This window comes from Miniopterus natalensis, chromosome 9 (genome assembly GCF_054644295.1).
Source record: "Miniopterus natalensis isolate mMinNat1 chromosome 9, mMinNat1.hap1, whole genome shotgun sequence".
Classification (NCBI taxonomy): Eukaryota; Metazoa; Chordata; class Mammalia; order Chiroptera; family Miniopteridae; genus Miniopterus; species Miniopterus natalensis.
The window spans coordinates 30534175-30560614 of record NC_142089.1 but is presented as its reverse complement, the minus strand read 5'-3'; the positions used below and the strand labels follow the sequence as shown (position 1 = coordinate 30560614).

The window sequence follows — 26440 nt, the reverse complement described above, 5'->3', positions numbered from 1 at the left end:
TCCCATTCCTAGCGAGGATCTTGTTTCCGCTCGGTCGCGCGGCCGCTTGGCTGCTAGAGGAGTCCAGCTGGTGCAGGTGAGCGTTACTGCAGCTCCGCGAGCTCCTGAAGCAGAGACGGTGGGAAGTGGAGGGCTTGCTCCTAGCTTCAGGCAGCTTCGGCCCGCGGCGCGTGTGGCGTTGCGCCGGCTGGAGGGGTACCTGAGCCGCGGGGACGGAGGAAGTTGTTCTTTGTGGACTCACTCAGTCATTGATTAATTCAGCAGATACCATTTTCCTAAGCGACTGTTAAGTGTCAGGCCTCGTTCTAAGCCCTTTCGGAGCGTTCCTTTCCTATATCCCGATTGCTGAAACACTTTCCGCCCTGCCGGGGTCTCCGAGTTTGCAGTGGGGGAGCCGGAAGCCAACGGCGGAGAAACGTGAGCATTCCTGCCCTCAGGGCCTTGAGACTCAGTAATGACCCCAGCCATCCCTTTGGTCTCCGTTGCCCTTGTGAAGCAGCGCATCTTTTCTTCCTTTGAGCCATAGTGTAGCAAGCACCACCGGGAAGTAAGAGCAGAAGTTATTACCCCATTTTATGGATGTAGCAGTTGCGCCCAGAAAGACTTGTCTAGTTCGCTCCCCACCCCCACCCCCGAGAGCGGCTCTTAACTACTTCTACTTCCCGCAGTCTAACCCTAGAATAGAAGGGACTTCTGTCTTGACAGTTGGAAAAGACACTGGACTTAGGAGCATGAGTTGAAGAGATTCTTATCCTGGTTTGCTATCTGTGGAGCTGCAATAATTCAATGTCAGTTTTCGATTTCAGTTGTCTATGAAAACGGTTCCCTCATCCCTGCTGTAATGGGTGCTTGTGAATGCCATTGGAGGTTTCTGAGAACATGGTGTGCCAAGTTCTTCTGTAACAGTTCTTAACCATAACAGAGTACAACATGTGGACTTTAGAAGGTTTATGAATCCCTGAAATTGATGCAAACTTTTGTGTGAATTGTATGAGTTTCATAATGTCAAATTAGTAAAAAAAACAAACGAAAATAACAAGAAACACTGTCCCTTACAAATAGAGCAAGGGCTTAAGGAAGTGAAGGAGTGGATTTACCAATTTGCATACTCTTACTTAATCTTCAGTAATCCTAGAACAGTGCCTGGCACACAGTGGGCGATTAATACATATTGGTTGAATAAAAGGAAGGTTCAGTTATTATCCAATTATATGGATAAAGAAACCAAGGCCCATTTGACTTCTCAGTGTCTGGGAAGCCTGACTTGATTGTAATAAGCCCACCAGAAGTAAGCTTTTTCAGGCATACATTTAATATTATCCACTTGCACATATGGTGAAATGGTTAAGAGCAGTCATTGGAATCGGCTGCTCAGGGTTCGAACTAAGGCTGTGCCATCCTGTATAGCACTGGAACAAGTTACCATTTTGAAGTGATAATAGCATCTATCTTTCACCCAGCAAATATTTATTGAGAGCCTTGCACTTGGTACTATGTACTAACATTGTCCTAGGATTATTGTGAGGATTAAATGAAATAAATATATCAAGAGTTTTGCTCTACTTACTGTCATATTGGCTCAATAAATATCTGCTATCATTTTTACTGCAGCTCCCTTATCTGTTTTCCTTGGGTGGGAACCCCAGACTGGGTGGTCTGTATGTTCCAGCTTTCTGCTATCTGCAGCATTGAGAGCCTGTGGTGGGTATCTTCTAGAAGCCAAAGCCTTTGCTAGGCCAAGTCAGGCCTCCCATTTTACCCCATTTATCGCCCCTCCTGGGGAATCTGTTTACGGTGGTTGAGATGAAGTGCTGGGTCAAGGGTAAGAAAGCGGGGTAATGGTACAGAAGCCTGATACCTATGATTTCCTTATGCTACCTCTTCAGAAGGACTCCTGCTTAATTTTTGAACTTTTCATTGAAAAATAACGTACCACGAAGAGTGCAGAAATCATAAATGCAGCTCAATGAGTTTTTTATTGTTCGAATATTTTTTTATTTTATAATCTCTTTCAGCTAATTTGCCAGTTTTAGCAATAGCATGTCAATAAGTTTTCTCAGAGAACATGCCCATGTAACCAGCATCTAGATCAAGAAACATGACCAGCATCCCAGAAACACCCTTTCATGCTCCCTTTCAGTTACCTAGGTTACCTTCTATTCAGATTTCTAACACCATAGGTTACTGTTACCTGTTTTTGAATGCTATATAAGTGGAATGAATATAGTATGTATTCTTTTGGTGTCTGGTTTCTTTAGTTCTTTGTTATTTTGTAATTTTCCCCACTTTGTGCTTGGCTTAATTTCATTTAAAATGCTGCTGTGAACATTCTGGCTCATGCCTTTTGATGATAGGTATATATCTCTGTTGGGTATATTGTAAGCTGTGTATTTACTAATGACTTAATATCTTCCCTCCTTTTTGCTAATTAGTTTCCATAAAATATACTAAAAAATATCTTTTTTAAAAACTGAAAATCTTGTGGGTCAAAATGTTCCCAAGTAGAATGTAGGACATAATGCTACTGAACTTTAGGAAACCAGCTTGTTTAATCAGGATGGTAATAATGCTATTCTAATTTTGTTTTCAACATGCACTGCGATTATTGGTCACGCTGTCAGTAATTCGGAGTAATTTTGTCAGGCTGGATTAAACTTTTTTTTACCTCGGTTTTGTCAAATTTTAGCTCCATAAGAAAAGCATTGAATTTAGAGGAAAAGCTTCTTATTTATTTAGTTACTGTTATTTGCCAATTATAGTTGACATTCAATATGACTTTATATTAGTTTCAGGTGTACAGCATAGTGGTTAGACATTTATACAAGGCTTATTTTCTTAATTATTTAAACTGAAGATAATGGATTGGTATTATTATTACCACTACTATGTTGCAGTTTCCAAATTTTAAAGAGGGTTGGCATATGTTTGGATTTTTTGTTCACATTTTTGTTTTTGTCAAAAACTTTTTTTCCAAGTGCTGTAATACAAGCATTTCTTTACAGCTATTCAAAATACTTACATCTAGGACCTGTTAGCCACAAAGAAAAATACCGTTTACAACTGTTAGAGCAATACAGGTTAGTGAGACTTTTTTTTCTTTAAGTGAAATAATATACTTAATAAAACCCGTTGCTATTCCCCCAAATGCCTCTTGCATGTTTTTCCCTCCATCTCTTGGAATCCCTCATTTCATTCCCTTTTATCAATATCTGCTCATTATTCAATATTTGGTTCAGGAAACCCATGTAGGAATCCCTTCCTTCCTTCCTGAATAGCCACAAGACCTGGTCCTCTAACTTGCAGTGGTCTCTGTGGCTCTTTCTCTTGGCTTTTCACACTATTTTGTCCTTTAGTACATTTATAGTTTATCCCTTTCTAGATTTTAAGTGTTAGAAAGACACTTATAACCAACCACTGTATCACTGTGTTTTAGTTTCAAGTTGTTAGATGTTTCTTACCTATCACTGTACCTTGTACCTAGTAAGTACTTTTAAACATTTATAGTTTCATTTCTTACATATTGACCCTTCTATTTTCTGGATAGAAAGAGATAGTCATAGTACAAGACATACACAGATGATACTGAATTGCTTATGCTTGATCTTCATAGAGCTTGACTTTTTCCTCAAAAAAAAGTTTTCTAAATCTAAAATGTGTAGGAGCATAGCTGGGGCAGAAAAGAAGGTTGAACTCATTGAAGGCAGGGATTGTGTCCTATAATCCATCAAAGTGTTGTCATGTTAACTCAGTTAGTGACTTTTACACAGGAGCCATGGCATGCTATTCTACAAGGCTGAAGACCAGACAGACTTATTCGTGGGTTGGCAGCCCATTGTTGGATCGAAAACTACACTACCAAATCTACAAGTGAGTGATTTGGTTGTCTTAGAAATATAATTTCTCCAGGCTAAACTGTTAATAATTTGTATCTAGCCTGTTCTAGTTACTACAGATTAAGGACTAAAGGACAGTAAATATGAATTAATTGTAAGAAGAGGTTTTGTTTGATGCAAGAAAATGGTAGTATAAATATAGCAGTTAGTGATAAAGGAAGACATTGTCAGGTTAATAAAATTTGATATGTATGATAATGTCATGTCTATTTAAGGTGGACTCTATGTAATTCTGCATGGTAATAGGCTAGGATTAGATGTTGTTACTATGTCCTCCCAGCTCTAGAGATCCCTGATTAATTTGCATTGTTATTGGGCAGCTTTTATGCCTTTGGAAGCCTTGCTTGTTCTTTGTTAATAACAGAGAAGTAGGGTTCATATGAAGGCTTCTTGCTTAATCATTCATGCTCAAACAGTTCATTCAACCCATTTTGTCTACTCTTGCAAAGAACTGGATGAATTGATTTCCCAGTAGGAGAACTGGTCAGCAGAGAGAAACTAGGAGATTTTCCAGTTGGAGAGCACTTTCCTTTGTGCCTAGAGAGTGTGAAGAGCTTGGCTCACCCTAAGTGATTTCCTAACATGTTTCCCCATTGCTTCCTAGAGAAATGAGTGTGACATCAAAAGGTTGTTCGGCTGAGATTCACATTCAAGTTGGACAGTTTGTGTTGGTTGCAGGGGATGATGATGAAAATCCATATGTTGCTAAATTGATTGAGCTGTTTGAAGACGGTGAGTTTTGGGTTGGAATGAAAACCATTCCTTGTCAAGAATAATTGGGAGGTGCTAGGTGGTGGGGGAGAGGGGCAGTTTACTGATTCCTTTGTTCACAGCAACATATAGGGTGTGAACCCTAGATTCTGAGGTGGGGTCACTTTAGCGCTAGCTGTACCCTCTTCTGTCTAGTGAACTTATTCACTAGAGCAGTATTGGACAAAATGGGATGGGGGACTCAAGAATTTAGCTTTTCTATTATTTTTAGGAGTGGGTAAGAATGGCCATTAAGGCAGGATTTTTGAAATGGAGTGAAAGGATGAATTCAGGAGGAAGGGGAAAGAAAAACAAAGGTGATTTGCTCTTTGATAGAGACTTCTTTAATTTTGGCATAAAGAAGTTAGTAGTGAATTTTGAAAATTCAAATTCTTTTTTTTCTTTTTTTAAATATATCTTTATTGATTTCAGAGAGAGGAAAGGAGAGGGAGAGAGAGAGATAGAAACATCAATGATGAGAGAGTCATTGATGGGCTGCCTCCTGCACGCCCCTGACTGGGGATCGAGCCCGCCACCCTGGCATGTGCCCTGACCGGGAATTGAACCCCGATCGCCTGCATCCTAGGTTGATGCTCAGCCTCTGAGCCACACCTGGCCGGGCAAAAATTCAAATTCTTAATGAGACAGGAGGTAGGTTGGATTGGCATGAGTTGATGTTCAGTCAGTAAATAAAAACGCTTTAGGTGTTTTACCCAGAGAGACTTGTGTATAAGTGTTGAAAATGCTGGAAGAACAAAAATGTTGTTTCCCAGAGATCAGTAAGTGCAGAAAGCCATTACTGCCCCTAAAACTAGAAGAGCAAAAGGGAAAGTAGTATTAGTATTAACCAGAGCCTGCGAGTCCACACTCACTGCTTCTGAGCTTTACCCTTGCGAAGCAAAGAGCACAGAAAGGTAGGAGGGGGGGCAGAGCTCCAAAAGGACGATTAAGAAGAATTTGAAATTATGCGAAACTGCCTGACAAGAGCTACAAGAGCAATGAGAGTTAGTTAGTCCTGTGGCAGTTTGGATGCCTAAAAGAAAGATAGAGTGAGTGGATAAAGAGGTTTTTAGGTTACCTCGATAGGAAGGAGGACAAGTATGGAGGAAAACCTCATCAAACTAATATCCACTAGGGGGAGCACCTTGGCAGTATAAACTTTTGTATTTGAAGTATGGACCCTTGTGTACAGATTTTAGAATCTTCGTGTGATGCTTCAGTCTTTCTCTGAAGAGAGCTAAGAAAGAGAAGAGGTGATGATGATGATGGCACTAGAGTATATGTCGTTTTACTTGGAACTAATGCTGGTATGGAGTGATGTTAATGGTGTAGTACAATGGTACCTTGGTTTTCGAATGTAATCCATTCCGGAAGACCATTCTAGTTCTGAAACCTTCGAAAACCGAGAGATCAACAGCCAACAACTAGGCCTCAGGATCTTGCACTCAGTGCAAACCGTGTCACATGTTTGACTTCCAAGGTGTCTTCGAAAACCGGAAACTGAAGCATTTATTTCTGGGTTTATGGCATTCAGAAATCGATATGTTCCTCAACGGAGACATTCGAAAACCGAGGTACCACTGTAAAATGATAAAACTGAAGATTGCAAGCATGTTTGCCAGAAGTCATCTCAGTGGCTGATACTGACTTTTGCCAAGATTTTTGCCTCTCTGCTGTTTGATGGCTTCTTTATAATCGCTGATTTGTAAGATTTGTTTAGTGCCCTTGATTAGAATTGCTCCTCTCAAGTGCCTTTTGGAACTTTTTTGATGACTGATAGCCACCGTTAGGAAGTGGAGCTAAGTGAGAAGAACATAGGTGCTGGGCTGAGTCAGATTGCTGCTGGTTGATCCTGTGGCCATTGACAAACTATATCAGGTCCCTGCCACTTGATTATTTTGCCTATATAACGGAGGTAGCCATAGTCCCTACCTTGTAGGGTTATTCTGAGAATTAAAAATAATGTTAATCAGGTATCATCGAGTGCTTAGCACAGTGTCTGACACATAAGAAATGCTTAATAAAATGTTCTCCCATTTTCATAACTTTTCCTTTTCTACCTATCCCTCCTAGATTCTGAACCTCATTGCAAGAAACGTGCTCGAGTACAGTGGTTTATCCGATTCTGTGAAATCACTGTCAATAAACAGCATTTGCTGGGTCGGAAGCCTGATGCACAGGAGATATTCTGGTATGATTACCCCGCCTGTGACAGCAACATTGATGCTGAGACCATCACTGGCCCTGTGCGGGTAGGCGATGCCTTGATTCTCAGTTCTATCTTGAAGCTTATTTCTGTATGCCCCCTAAGCTGCATGACCTTAAAGACATTACTGACTCTAATTTACCCCATGTAAATGAATTTTTTGCTGTTTGTCATCTTCTCTGCATGTCTGCGTACTTCTTCTCAGCAGATAGTTATTGAGGGCATTTACCATGTGTTAGGAGCCTCCTGGAGGGAGTGACATTTAGGTTGTGACTTGAGGGATGAACAGGATTTAGCAAATGTACCACAGTGGGAGATTGTGTTTAGCTATGATTGTGGTAGGCACGAAGCATTGCGAGGCTGAATACACTTGCTTAAATGAGGACTTCACCTTCGGTAAACCAGCACAATGAGAGCTGGTTACTACAGGCAAATTTGTATTAATGGGATTTTATGATAAATCAGGTTCCAGTGAGCTGTAGGCTGAATTGGGACACTGGTTTGAAGACTAAGGCATGGGTTATTCCTGGAGCTAGAGCTACTTCAGGCCCAAAATGAGATTAGAATTTGGTGTGAAGTGTGGTCTCATGGTGATTAGGTGTCTGGTTTAATGGCAGTGCAGAGAGACCTTGTTCTGGCATGACTATAGTCAGATTTTTCCAGTCTGTGCCGAGTGAAGGAATGAAAGGCAGATGTAGAAGCTGAGACAGCAAGATTTTTAGATACGGAAAGGCAGAGAGGGAGGAGGGTGTTTTGACAGGAACACTATGATAAGAATGAGTAGGACTGTGACAAGCTAAGCTTGACTAGTGATGGAAAGCCACTTTGAAGAGTATTGACCACTCGGGAGGTAAAATGGGGCCAGATTTTAGAAGGCATTGAAACTCAGTTTAAGTAATCTGATCTTGCTGCAGTGGGAGCCATTATAGACTATTGACAGTGGAGCATACTTAGAGAAGTTTTTGTGTGGAAATGTGGCATGGCTGAATAGAATCGCCTAGAATAGAATCAACATGGGGTATGGATACCAGTGATGAGTCTGTGGAAATATGTTATGCCATGGCTGTGCCTATTTAGTTTGGAAGAGTAACGTTCCAGGTAAGGATGTAACTTAAATGCTTTTTGATCATAGCTATCATGGAGCATTCCTTGGCTATTCTGGTCCTCATTTCTTCCTATTCACCTGTATTTTCCAAATTCAGGTAGTAGCTTTAGCCCCAGATGAAGTGTTACCTACAGATCTGAAAAATGAGAAGACGCTCTTTGTGAAACTATCTTGGAATGGGAAGAACTTCAAACCACTATCCCCAGAACTATTTGCAGAGTTGGATAAGCTACAAGAAGGCAGTCCTAGATGCCAGAAAACCATGAAAGCCAAGAGTAACAGCACAGAAAGCCCTTCTTGGACCACAGCAAAGCATGGGATCAAAAGGATTGAATTGAGGCACTCTACCTCCAAATCGCATCAAATTGCTACGCATCCTGTTACCCCAAGGGCAAGGAAGAGGCTAGAGCTTGGCAGTAAGTGTGGAATGGATCACAGTGGGCAATATTGAGGCTAAAGGAATAAGAAAATATTAATTCATACTACAGTATTAAGTTAGTGTAGTAGTTTGCCAGGTACTGATTGGACACATGTAGAAATATATATAACATCAAATTTACCATTATAATCTATTTTAAGTGCACAGTTTAGTGGCATTAACTTTATTCACATTGTTTTACAACCATCACCATCAACTTCCAACCATTAAACAATAACTCCTCATTCCCTCATCCTCTGGCAGCCACCATTCTACTTTCTGTCTCTGAATTTGATCACTCAAGATACTTCATGTAAGTGGAATCATACAGTATTTGTCCTTTTCTGACTGGTTTATTTAACTTAGCATAATATCCTCAGGGTTTATCCATGTTGTATGTATCATGTGTCACTATTTCCTATCTTTTTAAGGTTGAAACAATATTCCATGGTGTATATATATATACATACATTTTTATTTACCATTTATCTGTGAATGGACATTTGGGTTGCTTCCACCTTTTGGCTATTGTGACTAATGCTGCTATGAATACAGGTATACAGATATCTACTTAAGTCTCTGCTTTCATTTTGGGTATATACCCAGAAGTAGAATTGATGGATTGTATGGTAATTCTATTTTTGATATTTTGAGGAACCACCATACTGTTTTCCATAGCAGCTGTATCATTTTACATTCTTATCAACACGGTACAAGGGTTTTGATTTCTCCACTTCCTCCCCAACACTTGTTATTTTTTGTTTTTGGTGGTAGCCATCCTAATAGGTGTGAGATGATATGTCATTGTTGTATTTTTCTGTGATTAGTGATATTGAGCTCTGTAAAAAGCTGTTTTTTCAATATCTCTGCTAAGGTGACATTGCTTTTAGATTCCTACTGGAAGAGCTAAGAGACATATATATATTTTAAAACTCTTGAAATCATACTGATACTTCTAGCCTGTACACAACAAGGCTCTTGCGCTTCTTCCCATAATACATCAGTGTATCACCCTTCTTTAGGAAGAGCCTGGTTCCCAGGAACAAGCCTGATACACACAAAAGAGTTTCACAATAGCTATCCCAATACTACTACCAGCAGTAAATTTACCAAGTAAAAGTTAAAAATTTATTTGGATTGTTTTATGCCTTTAGAATATATTCCACTGAGGAAGTAAAGTTGGTTAAATTTTTTCTTGTGATGTTTGTAGATATTCAGTTAGGTTCTTTTATTTCTGTTCATGTTCAAAGACCTGTAAGATCTGGCTCTTTCACATTCTATCTCAAAAGCCATCTTTCATAGCACTTAGGTGCTTTAGGACAATTATTTTACTTCATATTATAGACATCCATGTATATCATCTCCCCTGTTAGACTAGAGCATCTTGTGGTTGGGGACCAGGATTGTCTCGTTCGACTTTTGTTTCTCCAAGCACCTGGCACATACCTTGCCATTTTAACAACTCAGTTGATATGTGTGAATGAATTGCAGGTTCTTGGTGCTTGTAGTCATGATGATAGAGGAACAAATCCCAACATGGTTCTGTGTATTCACTGAATCCAGCTGGTTGTCCCTGGGGATCCATCTTCTCTCTTGGTAGATTTAATCTGAGCTAAGAAAAATCTAGGCCTTGGTGTTTCTCAACAGAGCCACTGGTGTAAGTTTTCAATTGCCGTGGAATATCTACAAAAGCTGACTTGATAGTTGACTTATGGTTTTAACTAGGAAAATCACCCACAGAATTGAGGAGAGGGACTAAAGATAATATAGCTACCTGGCCTGGGGAAAATGCGTGGGATAGTTCAAAATATGGATAACTCATGTCTTCCTATAACTTTAGTGGATGAATTTAGCTGTAATGAGATTGGGGGTGGGTATAGCGCTGCTTGTAAAATGCATACATTGTCTGGTGATTTCTCTTGGGCCTAGGTTTCCCTGTGACACCTAACACTGGGATTTCCCAGCAGACTTCGTGGGCGCCTTTGGATTCTCCCAAAAGAACTAAACAGAAAATGGCCTCTGAGATCACCTCACCTTCTAAGATGTCTCTGCCTGATGGACTTCAGACCTCATCTCCAGCCCTGAAAGCCCCAGAGAAAACTGGGGAGGTTCAACACTCTTGTGCTGAGCAGGACAAGAAGGCTTCACGTGAATGTCACATGATCCTGAGAACCCGGGTCCCAGCTTTGAAAACCACAGAGTTTAGTGAGGAAATAACACTTGACCCTGTCAGAGGGGGAAAGAGATCCTCAGTAGTGCCTTCTGTGATTCTGAAACCAGAAAAGATAAAAAAGAGGTGAGGGGGACGTTGCCCTCCTTCCCACAGAGCAAGTCCAGGTGGCTCATGTGTCGTGAAATGTGTGACTCACAGTTGATAAAGTTAGAGCAGTGGGTCACAAGTCTGAATGTGTCAGGATCACCAGGAACTTTCCCAAAATACAGATTTCTGAGCCTCTTTCCAGGAATAGTGACTCAATCTCCAAATGTAGGGATCAAGAACATGCATTTTTGGAATGTTCTTTGGATGATTCTAGTATACCCAGCTGCCCTTTGGAAATCACTGCTTCAGAAGATAATTTCCAGAACCTGATTTGCTTCGTAGTCCTGGATGTCATTATTTGCTGTGGCTCTTGTCACATTTTAACAGCCATTTTCTTAGGTTTTTTTGTTTTTTCTTAAAAAAACTAGAAACCATTCTCAAATACATTTAGTACAAGAAGATAATGCATCTAGAACAAAGTTTATAGTTTGGCACTAGAGAGTGTGTGTGAATAATGGACTGCACAAATGTGAGAACCCAGCAATTCCAGATTTCAGTGTTTCCTGCTCAGAAACTCCAGCACCTAGCTCATAGGTTTGCTTGATAAATGCTTTGTATTTAATATATAGCTGCATTTCTCCTAAGCTTGAACTGGGTGGGTTGTGAATTCATAGATATGTTAGTAAAGAAAAAGGACAAGAAACTCTGCCTGGGGTTAGTATATTCTGGTCTCTAGTTGGGTGGTGAGTCTGATTTAAGTGATAAGCTTTTAAGCAAACTATAATCTCTGGGTTTGAGTCAAACTTCAATTATAAACTTTTTAGCAAAGTGATTAGCTCCTGTAAAAAGAATAAGAGCAAGTCAGGCCACCAGACTATCTTTTGTGCCTGCTGCTGATCCCTAGTGCCCAAAACTGCTTTCCATAATCTTGATGTGATATCTTGCAGGGAGGCACAGAAACCAGAAGCTCAGGATGAAGCTGCATCTACTCCCCATCGTATCCGCAGAAAGAGTTCTCGCTTGACTTTGAATCGGATTAGGCAGCAGCTCCGGTAAGTGCTCCTTGGCAGGCAGAAAAACATTACTGCCATTTATGATATCTGGAATCTTATTTCTTAAAACCTCTTATAGTTCTTGTTTGTTATTTGCTATTTCATCAAAATTCACCTTTTTACCTAGTATGTCTGGAATTATGTTAATTTCACATAAATGTCATAGTTTGAAAGGGGCAAGAAACATTGTTCTGGGCACAGGTGGCTCTCAGGGCCCCATAATCACACCTAACAAGACTGTTAGAGGTATGCCTAGAAGCATGAACTTTGGTTTTGATAGTTTTAGATGTGAAACTCAGCTTTGTCACTTACTATCTGTGTAACTTAGGAAAGGTTGCATAACCTTTCTAAGCCTGTTTCCTCATCTATAAAATGGGAATAATATACAAGACACAAAATAGTATAAATAAAGCCCTTAGCAGAGTACCTCAGTAGCAAGCACGTGGAATACCTCTTCTATTGCTGGGCCACAGGAGAGACTGCAACACCTCTAATCCACACTGACCTGTTAGAGTGCTTCTGATTTAGACTTCAAACACTGAATATCAGAAAATGTGTCCCACCATTCAGGTTTTTAGGTAATAGTAAAAATGACAAAGAAGATGAAGAGTTTCTGCCAGCAGCAGAGATTGCAGACTCTAACAGTGAGGAGGAAGAGGCTTCGACACCACCCCTTCCAAGGAGAAGCAGTTGTGTGTCCAGGAACCTACACTCTTCCACCAAGTCGTCCTTACATACACCCTCCAAGACACCAAAGAAAACCGTAAGGTTCTTTTAGCTTTATTTTCCAGTGAAGCATCCCTCTCTTAGTTTAAAAATTGTGATGGCTGGGATCACACTATTACAAGTAATAGCTGTATTCTGAGCACACGTCTGTTATAGTCAAAGCTATTACACTTGGAATATTCATGAACCCTATGGCTGAAAATGAATCCAGCAGATAGTGAATTTAGATTCCAGGTTTCTTTTAAGAGACAGAACCAAATGGCCAAGAGCCGGACTTCCAGAGGGAAGGATAAGAAATGGCACTTCGTCTTTGCATTTCCCACAAAACCCAGCAGAATGCTTTGTGCACAATCAGTGCTCAGTGGGTATTGAGTCCAGGGCTGCTGAGCTGTGTTGCCGGTTTTATGCTGAGACGGGTCAGTAAGCCATGAGAAGTGGAATGGGAAAACAGACAGATAGCCAAGCAAACTGGCTGAGCAATTTACAGCCAGATACAGGAGGTCACCTCCATAGAGATAATATCTAGGCCTAAGTTGTATTTCAGCTCTAGGCCCAGAAAAGCAGTAAAACCAGGTGGGCCAGGATCAGCTGCCATGCCTAATGACCCCTGCCCTGGTGCTCACCAATAAGTAGAGATCATGACCCTGAAAGAGCACACCTGGAAAACTAATGACTATTCTACTGAAGCTTCCCCTGAGACCTCCCCTAAGATTCCCGCCTGCAAAGAGAGAGAGGAAAGCCTCAAGACAAAGGACCCAGCCCGAGTGCTCTCCCTCTGGGGAGCATCCCTCCCCATCCCTTTCCCCATCTTCTTCTCCCACAGGCGTGCATCTCTTAAACTCTAAGGGACCCCATGATACTTGGCAACCAAGGGAGCAATTGGCAGTGGCAGCTCATCCCAGGCTAACCCCCTGAACCTTTCCTAAGTACCCCTTTTTTCTGACGTCCCAGTGAGTTAAGGCAGCCCAGCCTAGGCTCATCTGTTGCTTCTTCTATGCTGAGCCCTTCCTTGTTTTACTGTCCCCAGCTTTAATAAATGTACCCTCTTAGTCACCTGGACTCGTGTTGTGAAATTTTTCCTGCACCAAGTCAAGAACCCACACAGTAGGTTGGCCCTAGGCAGGCCTGCTCAGGGCCAGGTCACTGTTGGGTAACAGTGTCACTTGATACCCCTGAGAAACAGGGAGAGCTACTCAGGTATTGGTAATGAATTGTGTGATGGAAAGAGAGGAATGGATGTCTCTTCTGCTTCCTGTGGAACTTGAGCAGAATGGTGAAAGCTATTAAAAGATTATTCCCATGTTTGGATTACACAAAATTAAATTTGCTTCATTACCACATGACTTGTCAAGGCCATTAGTTAATGTTATTGTGACCTTCAAAGAGAGCATTAGAACCTGAATCTTTGGCCAGTTAGCTTTTTTTCATGGAGGATATTGTTCTTTGGAACACCTCTAGGGAAGGAAACCCAATAGATTGCTTTTGGACTGGAGGCAGTCTTGCCTGGAATTCTTTATTATGCAAATAGCTCAACTAACTTCTGGTTTGATTGCAACTCCTGGGTTCCACCCAGAAGAGTTATAGGGTGTGAGGGCATCTTTAGCATAATTAAAAAGGTCAGAAGTCCATCAAATTTCTTACACCTTCTGAGCAAAGTTTTGTTACTCCTTTCCTGTTTTCTCCAAAGTTAATAGGTGTTAAACCATAACGAGGGTCTAACAGTGCTTTCTGCCTGAGGAAGAGGTGGAGAGATTATCACTCTATAGCCCTGCTGGAAGCAGAGGGTGGATAGGTGAAATGTCCCCACAGAAGGGAGTGCTTTGTGGAAACACCTTGAAGGTGTAGCCGGCCTGCTAGTGAGCCAGTAGCAAGGAAAACAAGAGAATAAGTAAGGCTTTAGCCTAGAGTGAGCAATGACCCTGGGGTTTTGAGTGGATAAACCTGGTGAGGTTTCTCCAAATGCTGTACTGTATCGTGGAAGTCCTGAGCTAGAGTTTGACCATATTTTCAAATAAATCTAGAGGGAGGGTCCTGTGTATCAAACCCAGTTTATGCCTCCTACTTTACCCTATGTTTGGGCAGAGTAGTTAGGATTTTTCATAATTTCTTTCTTTCAAAGTAATATTTTACTTTTAAATAGTATTTAATCCATACTTTCATTTATTCTTCCCCCAGATTGACACTGTTTTCCAATCCTAATACTGTGTGTAAACTGGAAAAAAGAAATCGTGTTTGGACTATGAACAAAGTGTATGTGTGCTGTGAGGAGAGAGGGAGAGTCATGGTATTTTATACATAAAAGTACCTCCTCTCTTCACCACCTCTCTTCTTTTTAGCAGGTTATCAGGAATCAGATTTGCTGATGTGTCCTGAATGGTGTTTTGCTTTGTTGTTTTGTGTTTTATTTTTTCTGAAATATGTTCTCTTTTTTTTTTAATACAGCCCAAGCATAGAACGCCATATCATGCCACTCCCCAGATCCCCAGCCGAAACCTGGCAGCCCAGGGGCCGTCCAGCATGCTAGAGGAGGCCCGGCTAAGGTAACACTGCTCTTGGGTCCCTTTCATACAGTAAGAAACGGGCCTCTGCTTTCATTCACATGAAAGAGGAATAAAATAGAGAGTAAAATGAACATTTGTGTTTAGAGATAAGAAACCTCTAGGTGCCTCATTAGTGCAGTGGGTAGCTCGTCAGTCTCATAGAGATAAGAAACCACTCAAGTAGTGTCTGGGTCAGCTCATGCGGACAGGTTCTAGAAGGAGTGACCGTCCAGTCTACTGCCATCATTGTCTAAGAGATGGAGGTGATTAGTCAAGACACTGCTTCTCAGTTACTGTACCCTTTAGAACTATGTTGGAACTTTTTCAAAATACACAAGCCTGCATCCTGCCAGAAATCAACTGACTCAGAATCTCTTGTAAAATGAGGTCCAGCCATGTGATTTGGGGGGAAGCTTCCTAGGTGGTATGTACCCTTGGTTAGCACCACTGAGTTGGTGATTTGGCTGGAGAAGGATTATGCGGCTACGTGAAGAGATTTGAGAGTGAAGATATTCCCTTGGGTTTGTGACTAAGGTTTTACATAGAAACCATAGATAAATCTTTTCCATTTATTATTGAGTAGATGGTGAAATGCTTCTAAAGTCCTCCTTTTCCCTTATTTAGTCTGCATGTTTCTGCTGTACCTGACTCTCTTCCCTGTCGGGAAAAGGAATTCCAAGATATCTACAACTTTGTGGAAAGCAAACTCCTTGACCATACTGGAGGGTGAGTCTTGCTGAGCCAGGTAGGATGGTTGGGGGAGAAGGCTCCTGCTAGGATACCCCCTCAGGTGTCAGAGTCCAACCAGATGGTCTTTCCCTAGTGCCAGGAGAACAGGCAAAATCGTTATTGAAGCCTAATTAGAGCTTCTGAAGCAGCTTTTGTTGTCAAAGTCATTCTGTAAGAATAGAAATTCTGTCTTTCAAAGAAAAATGAAACTGGCCTTCTTTGGGTAGGCAGTTTGTATACAGCATTGCTTATAGAATGAATGATTCTGTAGAAACAGGTCCTGCTCTGAGCAGCTTCCAAGGATGGTCCTTACTGCCCCCACCTCCACATTTCAGGACTTTCAGTCCTTCCTTCAGCACATATTTGCACAATACTAACTGGTGATAGTGTGAGGCAGCTGGCACAGACCTAACCCTCACATCTTCCCTTCTTGCCTAGGTGCATGTATATCTCCGGGGTACCTGGGACAGGAAAGACTGCCACTGTGCATGAGGTGATACACTGCCTCCAGCAGGCGGCCCAAGCCAATGATGTTCCTCCCTTTCAATACATTGAAGTCAATGGCATGAAGCTGACGGAGCCCCACCAAGTCTACGTGCAAATCTTGCAGGTAAGCAAAGCAGTTTGGGCTTTTTGGAAAATACAGTTTCTTGGTGGCACATGAAAAGAAGAAGGTTTACTTAATTATGTGCATATTACATATTTTCAACATGCCAGGCATTGCCCTTTGAGTAGAGATAGCAAGGGCAAAGAAAGTAGAATTCCTACCCTCAAGGATCTTAAAGTGTAGAAGCTCAGTATGAATTACTGGAAGCCAGTACTTAGTAACATGGTGAAACCGTTCAAACATAAGAGGCAGTATGGCAAACTATAAAAAAGGGTGAGAGGTAGGCCAGGATTTGCACCTCACTCTGGTTCATTAGCTGTTATCTTGTAACAGATAATGTCCAGTTATAAATAGAGTCAGGCAGTAATGATTTTGGAGCCTTCTGGGACTAGCCTGCGGCTCATTTGCATTTCAGTCACACAGACTTTCATCTTCGCTTTTGGTGCCTTCTCTTCTTCCAGGTTTAGGTTAGACTAGAGTGGAAGGCAGAGTATAGGGTCCCGAAGTCCTCAGACTAAATAGCTTCCTCTCTTTGCAGATTTAACTTTAAACCCCAGCAAGTAAGTCCCTTACAGTTTACCATACCTGTTTCCCCCCATGCAGAAGATGACAGGCCAGAAGGCAACAGCTAACCATGCAGTGGAACTGCTGGCAAAGCGATTTTGCACCCAAGGGTCCTCTCAGGAAACCACTGTGCTGCTTGTGGATGAGGTAAGGAGATGCTCACAGGAGGACTGGAAAAGAAGCAGCGTGGTTCTTGACTGAGATGTTCTGAGAGGAAGTACTGGGCAGGAGGGAAATTCTGGCCCCTTCATTCATCTGAGCCTGTTCTCTGGTGGCATGAGGCACGTGTCCATTGACTTCCTTGCTACTCTGCTGATATGACCTGAGAAGTGCATGCAACTAAAGCAGTGGTAACAGGTCTTCACTTTGGGCCCTGGCTAGGTCTCTGTGGTTGACCCTGCCTCTCTCTCCAATTCCCTGGCAGCTCGACCTTCTGTGGACTCAGAAACAAGATGTAATGTACAATCTCTTTGACTGGCCCACTCACAAGAATGCCCGGCTTGTGGTCCTGGCCATTGCCAACACCATGGACCTGCCAGAGCGCATCATGATGAACCGGGTGTCAAGCCGACTGGTAGGTCCTAGGGCCATTCTCAAGCTGTTCTTACAGATCCAGAAGCTGGGCCAAGGAGTTCTGCAAAAATGAATACACAGGAAACTAAAATAAATGGGGAAAGTAAGAAACGTGGTTCCTAAAATTCATATCATTTTAAGTTGGAGTTAAATATGTCACCATTGCATGATTTGCTGCAAACATATCTTGATATTCTGCTGCCTGTACACTTTTAAACGGCAGAGCCCTGGAGTTTTAATTATTTTTATAATATATCTAAGCACTTACCCTTGCCAGGCAGCGTTAGATGCCTAGAGCATAGCAGTGAGCAAGGTGGACACAGTCTCTGCCCTTGTTGGGCCCGTGGTTGAGCTGGAAGCACAGGTACTTATGAGCATCATGAGTGAAGCCAGGAGCTATACCTGTACAGATCATAGAGCTGAAGATCCTCGCTCTCACTGGAGCACCTCTGCTTCTATCTACTTTTCAATTATTCTGGTAGAATAAAAGGATCTTTTAAACTAAATGAAAAGTAGTTGAGGACTACTGCCCCAACTACCACTGGCCATTGTCAGTAACAAAGAGCTGGAAGCAGTGGAAGTCCCAGCACAAAATCTGCAAATTGTTACATGGAAATCGGGTTTGGGGACTGGTGGGTGACTCCACCAAGGCTACCAGAGAGGGCAGTCAATGAACTTGTTTCTCTGTTATCTTGGCTCCCCAGGGTCTCACCAGGATGTCCTTCCAGCCCTATACTTACAGGCAGCTGCAACAGATCCTTGTGTCCCGACTCAAAGGTTTAAAGGCCTTTGAGGATGATGCCATCCAGCTGGTAGCCAGGAAGGTAAGTCATCCTCAGGGCAGCAAAATAGTCGACAATTCTTTGCTGAGCATCTGTCAGTGTGAGGTCCTGTGCTGGGTACTCTGGAGATGAAGAGAAATTGAGGAAGTTCTGTAAAAACAAATATAAAAAGTAGAAACAAAGTTCTGAAAAATTCCTGAAGTCTTCTTATTGTATAATAGATTAGGAGGCTATGACTATGGTGGGCTTATATACATATGAAGATTGATTCAGGGAGCAGGCAACTTTGTATAATGAAAAGGGCAAAATAGTTAAATAGACAAACGTGCTATGAACATGGTACTCTTCCCAAATGCAGTGGAATGGGGTCAGAGGAAAGAAGCGATAGGGTAGAAACATCCACAGGACACCCTTACCTACTGGATGTGGGAGATTAGAAAAAGAGAAAAATATATAAGCTGATGCTCATGTTTTGGTCTTGGGTTACTGGAATAATGACTTTGTTTTGAATGTCTTATATTTGAATTCTGAAAACAAATATACACAAAACATTTAAAAAACTGTAATTCTACTTCCCAGAAATGACTTTAATGTCTTTGTGTTGTGTATATATATGCCTAAACAACTTGCTTTTTTCAAACTTAATGTAGCATGAATTTTTCAAAGAAATCATTTCAGCATGTCATCAGGCAGGATGTTATTGCCTATGATGGTTGTCAGGCAAATGATCAGGATTGTTGGCAAGTACTGGAGATACAGAAACAGAGACCCTTGCAGGCCACAGTGAGTCTAAGAATTCCCTCCGTGAAATTTAAATTGCAAGTGGCCTAAATCAGCTTAGGAGGGAGGATAGGATTGCCTGTGAAGGGCGCCCAGGAGCCCCTCAACCTGTGTGCACGTGGAAAGGAAGGAGCAACACTAGAGCCGCTGGTAGTGTGGGTTGATCTGACTCACTTAACCACAGACTTCTCTGAGTCCCCCAGATTTGTGTCCTCCTTCCCTCTTGATTCTGGTTGTTTAGCCACTGAACAGGCAATCTCCAAGATTTACACAAATGCTGTGAAGAAGGCTTGGCTGTGGCCTTACCTTGAAAATAGGACCCACCTTACTTAGCCTCTTGGCTTTGGCTGGCTGCTTCTGGGAGCACACTTCTCTCTTCATGCAAGGAATGAGAACCCTTGTACTTTTCAGATGTTTCAATGTGATCATGGCGCATGGGTGTCTCATAGATTTCATTTCCCTAATATTAAATAAAGCTGAGAATTTCTGCATTTTCCACAGGAGTTATTTGTAAAACCAAGACAAAGGTTTGGATCAGGGAAGAGTCCCAGGCACAACAAAAGGTTATGTGCTGCATGATGACATTTTGGTCAACAAAGGACAACATGTACGACGGTGAACCCACAACATTATAATGGAGCTGAAAATCCCTGTTGCCTAGTGATGTCATAGCACAACGCATTATATGTCATAGCACAACAGATTACTCACGTGTTTGTGGTGATACTGTTGTAAACAAACCTACTGTGCTGCCAGTTGTATAAACATGTAGCAAATACAATTACCTACAGCTCACAATACTTGATAAGGATAATGGACTATGTTACTAGTTTATGTATTTACTATACTATTCATCGTTATTTTAGGTGTATTCTTTCTACTTATAAAAAGGCTGTACTATGTATGTTTGTGTATATGCACTCTGATATTTGCATAGTGACGAAATTGCCTAATGATGCATTTCTCAGCGTATCCCCATTGTTAAGCAGCACATGCCAGTTATAATTTATATCTGGGCTTCCTCCAGGTTCCCAAGGAGGACTAAGTACTTAACTTCAGGCTTACGGCCATTCTCGACAACGCCTTTCTCTTTTTTTTTACCCAAACATGGAATTTGTTGGTTTTTCTCCTGGGCTGATATGGCATGGGGACCTCAAGGAATAAAATGATCCCTCTTGTAGGTAGCAGCCCTCTCTGGAGATGCACGACGCTGCCTGGACATTTGTAGGCGTGCCACCGAGATCTGTGAATTCTCCTGCCAGAAGCCTGACTCCCCTGGCTTGGTCACAGTAGCCCACTTACTGAAAGCAGTAGATGAGATGTTCTCATCGTCATACATCACTGCCATCAAGTAAGATACTTCTGCTTCCTGACCCTGAACCTTCTTTGGAAAACTATTGGAGGGCCACAGTCAGGGAAGGCCATGGAAGCTTGTTTCCCTCCATTTACTGAAGACGCTGTCCTTAAGAGGCATAATCAGGAATGTAGACCTAGTATAACAGGAGAATTTCCACGAATTGAGTTACACTGTAGGTGTTTACTAAAGTGCTGTGGGAACAAGAAGGCTACTTGTCTCATGCTGATTGATAAACTCAGCTTATGAAATGGGGGTGCTGGTACCTTTCCAGATGTAGCTACTATGTTCCCTTCCAAAGCGGCATTTATTATATCATTTGGACTTTGGGAAGGTAGAGGGAACCTATACTGAATAATATAGGAGGAAGTAGTCCCCAGTTTTTTCCTGTCTCTAAAGATGCAGAAAAGCTTTACATATTTGGCTTTTCTCTCGGTGTTGGTGCAGCCACTTACCGATAATTCACGTCTTCATTTTCTTTAAGAAATTCCTCCGTCATGGAACAGAGCTTCCTGAGAGCGATCCTTGCAGAGTTCCGTCGATCTGGACTGGAGGAAGCAACATTTCAACAGGTGATCAGTCTCCTTTTTTTCAAATCCTAGATTTTGGTCTGGTGCCTTTAAAATATGTGGGAATTTCTATCACTGTGTAACAGCTTGTCTCTATTTTGTGACAACCTGGTAATGCTAAAGAATATCAAACCAGCACCTATTTTTATGTGATATTTTATTGAGTTGCATGAGAAGAGGCCTTTAGCAACTGCTTTCTACATGTTAGATTGAAGGTTTACTATGTGCCAGATACTGTCCTAGGAGTGGGAGGTTCAAAGATGAACAAGTCAAAGTCATTGCCCTCATGCAGCTTATGTGGCGTTGGGGGTGGGGGGACTTATAGTTAAAAGAGAGAGTGCTCAGAAACCACTATAGACTTGCCTGACCCACTTGGGGCTTTAGGGTCAGAATCTATGTTTCCAGCTACCCTTCTGCCTCTATTTATTCAGTATTATCTCTGTGCTTTTCCAAGGGTCATGCCTTGCCACCTGTACACTGTATCTGCTAAGGAAAATGCCTTACAGCAAAATTTGACTTGAATTATGACAGTCTCAGCTATGGAACTCTCAGCCCCTGGATACTAGGACTGTTTGTATAACAGTTCCTGTTCTTGACACATTATATCCATTAACTCAAGAGATATTATAATACATTTAATAGATAAAACTGAAGCTCAAGAGAGTGAGATAACTTGCCCAAGGTGTCATGTTTGGGTATTTGCTTGAACCAGGATTCAGACCTGCTATCCTCTGATTCTGAAGTTTATATTGTATTTTGCCCTTCATTTGTGTCCATTGAAGCAACTTTTGATGCCTTCCGGGGTATTAAATATCCTGGCCAAGAAGTGTCTGATTTCCCTAAAAGAAGAAATAAATTATCATATACAGACCCAGGACGACCTTTCCTCTCTTAACCTTTCTGGCAGCTGACCTCGGATTTGCGCTTTGTTTCTAGGTATACCGGCAACATGTGGAACTGTGCAGGATGGAGGGACTACCATACCCCACCATGTCAGAGACCATGGCAGTGTGCTCTCACCTGGGCTCCTGCCGCCTCCTCCTTGTGGAGCCCAGCAGGAATGACCTGCTCCTTCGTGTGCGGCTCAACATCAGCCAGGGTGATGTGCTGTATGCCCTGAAAGAAGAGTGAAGAGCTTCACAATAAAGGACTGTGAGCTGCTATTGTTAAAGAGTCTGATTTTCTTTTTCTAAGCAATGGAATTGTGACAAATTATACTGAAGGGAAATGGCAACCATGTAGTTTGGAATTTTCTGTTAAATAATTTGCTTTTTCCAGAGTGTTTGAGAAATTTATAGTCATCACAAACATCAGATTATAAAACCAAATAGGCCCTCCCTCTGACTTTTTTTTTTCTCTTTATCTTTATTGTTGAGAGTATTACAGGTGTCCCATTTCCCCCCCCCAGCTGACCCCCTCCACTTCGCTCCCACTCCCTCCACAGGCCTTCACCCCGTTATTGACTGTATCCATGGGTTATGCATATATGCATATAACTTCTTTGGTTAATCTCTTCCCACCCTCCACCCCCCTTCCCTCTTTCCTCTGAAATATGATCCTCTATTGCATGCGTCAATGTCTCTGGGTCTATTTAGTTTGCCAGATTCTTTTGTTCATTAGCTTCTTAAAGAAGACCCTTTTCCTGTAGTGCTGGTCTGGTGGTGATGAACTCCTTTAGCTTTTTCTTATCTGTGAAGCTCTTTATCTGACCTTATATTCTAAATGATAGCTTTGCTGGGTAGAGCAATCTTGGTTGTAGTTCCATGTTTTTCATCACTTTGAATATTTCTTGCCACTCCCTTCTGGCCTGCAAGGTTTCTGTTGAGAAATCAGCTGACAGTCGTATGGGTGCTCCCTTGTAGGTAACTAATTGCTTTTCTCTTGCATCTTTTAAGATTCTCTCTTTGTCTTTAACCTTTGGCATTTTAATTATGATGTGTCTTGGTGTGGGCCTCTTTGGGTTCCTCTTGTTTGGGACTCTCTGTGCGTCCTGGACTTGTAAGTCTATTTCTTTCCTCAGGTAGGGGAAGTTTTCTGTAATTATTTTTTCAAATAGGTTTTCAATTTCTTGCTCTCTTCTCCTACTGGCACCCCAATAATATGAATGTTGGGTCCCTTGAAGTTGTCCCAGAGGCTCCTAATACTGTCTTCGTATTTCTGGATTCTTTTTTCTTTTTGCTCTTCTGTTTGGGTTTTTTTGTTTCATGTTCCAAAATGCTGATTTGATTCTCAGTGTCCTCTACTCTACTGTTGATTCTCTGTAAATTATTCTTCATTTCAGTTTGTGTAGCCTTCATTTCTGATTGGTACTTATGTCATCGATGGTCTCACTTGTTTTCTTAATAGTCTTACTAATATCCTTGACCATCCTTATAACCAAAATTCTGAACTCTGTATCTGTTAGCTTGCTTGGTTCCATTTCATTTAGTTCCTTTTCTAGAGATTTCTTCTGTTTTTTCCTTTGTGATATGTTTCTTTGCCTCCACATTTTGGCTGCTTCCTGGTGTTTGTTTCTATGTTTTAGGTAGAGCTGCTATGTCTCCTGGAATTGGTAGAGTGGCTTTGTGTAGTAGGTGTCCTGTAGGGTCCAGTGGCTCAGCTTCCCCAGTCAACTGAGCTGGGCCTTCCAGGTGCTCCCCTGTGTGGGCTGTGTGCACTCTCCTGTTGTAGTTGAGCCTTGGTTGCAGTTGTCGTCACTGGGAGGAATCGACCCCCCGGCCAATCAGCTGTGAGGACCAGCTGCAACTACAGCCAAAAAGCTGCAGTGCTGGAGACACCCCTATGGAGCAGGATTTACTTCAGTGGAGCTTTGGTGTTCACCAAGTGTGCCCCTTGAGTGTCACTCATGGATGTGGTAGGGCTATAATCCAGCGTGGTCAAGTCTGACCACCAAGTGCACTGTCTCTGGGGCCTCCTGGGAGGTGCAGAGCCAGCCTCTGCAAGTACCTTGCCCAGGGCCACCCAGCATGAGCTACACAGCAAACTGTAGTTGGCTGCTACTTGTGCTGGGGTTGGTGTTGTCCAAGAGAGGCCAAGCTATGAGCCAGTGCAGCTGCCGCTAGTGCCAGGCCTGGGGCCACTATCAAGCCATGTGGGGCCCGCTGCTGCTTGTTTGAGAGATTTTAGAAAAGTCCTAAGCGTAAGGCTTGAGAGGCCACTTGCACAGAAAAGCCACTGGAAACGGCCTGGCTGAGCTTGCAGGTAGGGAGGGGCGGGGCCTCTGGGAATCATGGGCGGGGCCAAAGGTGCGAGTCAGGTGCTGGCGATTCAAATATGGCGCCTGCCTGCCAGCTGTGTGCAGGGAGGGCTCGCCAAAGGAGCAGTGGGCTCTGCCAGCTCTTCTGTCTGGGAGAAAGCTGCGACTCCACCTCTCGCCCTGATTCCAAGCAGCTTAGTTCCTCCCCGAGTGTCCCAGGCTCATTTTAAGCTGCTGCCCGGCGCTGGGCTCAGAGGGTGTGCGTCCAAGTGAGTCCATGCGCGGGCCCTTTAAGAGGCTCCCTCAGCCTCTGCGACCCTCAGAGACAGTCCCCTCTGGTTTCAGAGCCCGAAGTTGTGGGGATTTCTCTTCCTGGCCATGGAGCCCTGGGTTGGGAGCCCGATGTGGGGCTGGGCCCCCTCCCTCCTCCGGGAAACCTCCCTTGAGGAGATGTCCTCCTGGGTTTAACCTGTGGCACCGGGTGTGGGCCGGCGGCCACGTCTCCGGAATTCAGCCCCGATCCGCCCGCGTCTGCGCCCCCTCCTAGCGGTCTCGGTGCTTCTTCAGTTCCCTGGTTGTGGGGCTTCTGTGCAGCCAGATTTCAAGAGGTTCTGGGTGATGGTGGCTCTGTATTTTAGTTGTAATTTTGATGTGGTTGTGGGAGGCAGCGGGTGCAGCTGTTACCTACACCGCCATCTTGTTTCTCTTTTATTTCTGTTAGTAGCCCTGCCATTTACTTAATGGTAACATACCATGTACATAAATATCTGCATATAATTACTTATATTGATATAAGTGTGGGGAGAATATGTAAGAAATTGGTTATATTTGGTGCCTCTGGGAAAGAAATGGATAGCTATGATCAGGAGTTAGAAAAAGACTTTCACTGTATGTTATTCTGTATCTTTTAACTTTTGAACAATGTGAATAAAACAAACTTAGTTTATAAAAAAGAAATGCTGGACTATCAGTGATAAAGAATCCCTAGCAACAAATAGCTAGAAAATATAAATTTTTAAAAGATACTATATATCATAAAAACAAGTTTTTACATGAAAAAGACTTAGATGGAACAGAAAATATAAGGTACCTAGAAATAAAGCTAATAAAGAGATGTAATTAATCTCTAAATAGAAATAAGTTCCAATCAAAATCTTGGCAGGGTTTTCTGTATAACTTTGCAAGTTAATTCTAATATTTATTTGGAAACCAACAATGGGACAAACTGACATCTAAAGCCTCCTTATGAGAAACACACATCACCCATGTAATAACAGTCTTGCCAGAAATGTTTGACCTGAATCTATTGATGAGAAAATTATGGGCTAAATCAAAATTGAGGGGAAAATATTCCACAAAGCAACTGTTCCTTTTCAAAAATGTCAATATCACAAAAGGCAAAAACAAAATGGAAGAACTATTCTAAATTTAAGGAAAATAGAGAAATTCAAGCTAACTGTACTATGAATCTTGATTGGGTTGTGTATTTAAGAGATGCAAATAAGCCCTAGCTGGCTTGGCTCAGTGGTTAGGTCATCGGCCCTCAGACTGAAGGGTCCTGGGTTCGATTCTGGCCAAGGGCACATAACTCAGTTGCAGGCTCGATCCCTGGCCCCAGTCGGTGCGTGTAGGAGGCAACCAATCAATGTGTCTCTCTCACATAGATGTTCCTCTCTCTTTCTCTCTCCCTTCCACTCTCTCTGAAAAGCAATGGAAAAAATAATCCTCGGGTGAGGATTCTAAATAAATAAATAAAAGAGATGCAAATAATTATATACATTGTGGACTACAGTCAAAATAGTTAATAGTATTATATAAATGTTAACCTTTGTGAGTGATAAATTGTATAGGAGAATGTCTATGTTCTTAGAATCATGATGAAATATCAAACTAATTCTTATAGTTTAGAAAAAAGGCATAGGTATGTATATACACTTTTTTTGTATATACACATATTTATAACTGAATATAATTGACTGAGGATCAGTATCAGAATATTTTAAAGAATTACACAAATCAAAAAATTTTTAAAAAGAATTACACAATTTTTAAAAAGGAAAAATGGGTAAATAAATTATCCACAAACTAAGAAAAAGGAATGACCAACAAATTGGAAACATAGTAAAAGAGGTCTGCAAGTCAAAACCCTTTCACATCTATTAGAAAACTTTTCAATGGTGATATGGAACAATTAGAACCCAAATGCCCCACTGATGGGAGTATAAACTGGAGCAAACACTTTATAGATAATTTGGTGTTTAGTCTGGAAAATGCAGAAATCCTATGACTCAGCAATTCCACTCCTAAGTATATACCCTAGAAAAACACGTGTATCT

General features: G+C 42.0%; 1 protein-coding gene and 1 long non-coding RNA gene across 4 annotated transcripts; one reads left to right on the top strand and one right to left on the bottom strand.

Moving 5' to 3' along the window:
• Positions 1-2: 2 nt before the first annotated feature.
• Positions 3-22073, top strand: ORC1 (origin recognition complex subunit 1). Of its 3 annotated transcripts, none has more exons than XM_016210852.2 (18): positions 3-76; positions 3003-3077; positions 3768-3867; positions 4498-4625; positions 6717-6895; positions 8052-8370; positions 10302-10668; positions 11580-11684; positions 12255-12447; positions 14853-14950; positions 15575-15676; positions 16118-16289; positions 16890-16997; positions 17275-17424; positions 18128-18247; positions 20167-20336; positions 20824-20911; positions 21845-22073. In XM_016210852.2, exons 3-18 carry the CDS (start codon positions 3773-3775, stop codon positions 22037-22039), a joined length of 2589 nt encoding a protein of 862 aa, XP_016066338.2. In that variant the 5' UTR covers positions 3-76; positions 3003-3077; positions 3768-3772; the 3' UTR covers positions 22040-22073. The 3 variants fall into 3 exon arrangements, with proteins under 3 accessions (XP_016066338.2, XP_016066341.2, XP_016066340.2); XM_016210854.2 differs by lacking the exon at positions 3-76 and adding an exon at positions 287-417; XM_016210855.2 differs by lacking the exon at positions 3003-3077.
• LOC107535409 (uncharacterized) lies at positions 17171-22022 on the bottom strand. Its single transcript, XR_015715038.1, has 4 exons — positions 21929-22022; positions 20795-20887; positions 18164-18327; positions 17171-17484 (listed from the first exon to the last, which is right to left on the bottom strand). It is a non-coding gene; the product is annotated as an uncharacterized LOC107535409 (long non-coding RNA).
• Positions 22074-26440: the final 4367 nt, after the last annotated feature.

Coding starts and splice junctions, on each gene's coding strand:
- ORC1 (XM_016210855.2), top strand. CDS start 3,773: ATGGCATGCTATTCTACAAGGCTGAAGACCAGACAGACTTATTCGTGG. Junction 18,248..20,166: donor TCCAGCTGGTAGCCAGGAAG/GTAAGTCATCCT, acceptor TCCCTCTTGTAG/GTAGCAGCCCTCTCTGGAGA. Junction 20,337..20,823: donor TCATACATCACTGCCATCAA/GTAAGATACTTC, acceptor ATTTTCTTTAAG/AAATTCCTCCGTCATGGAAC.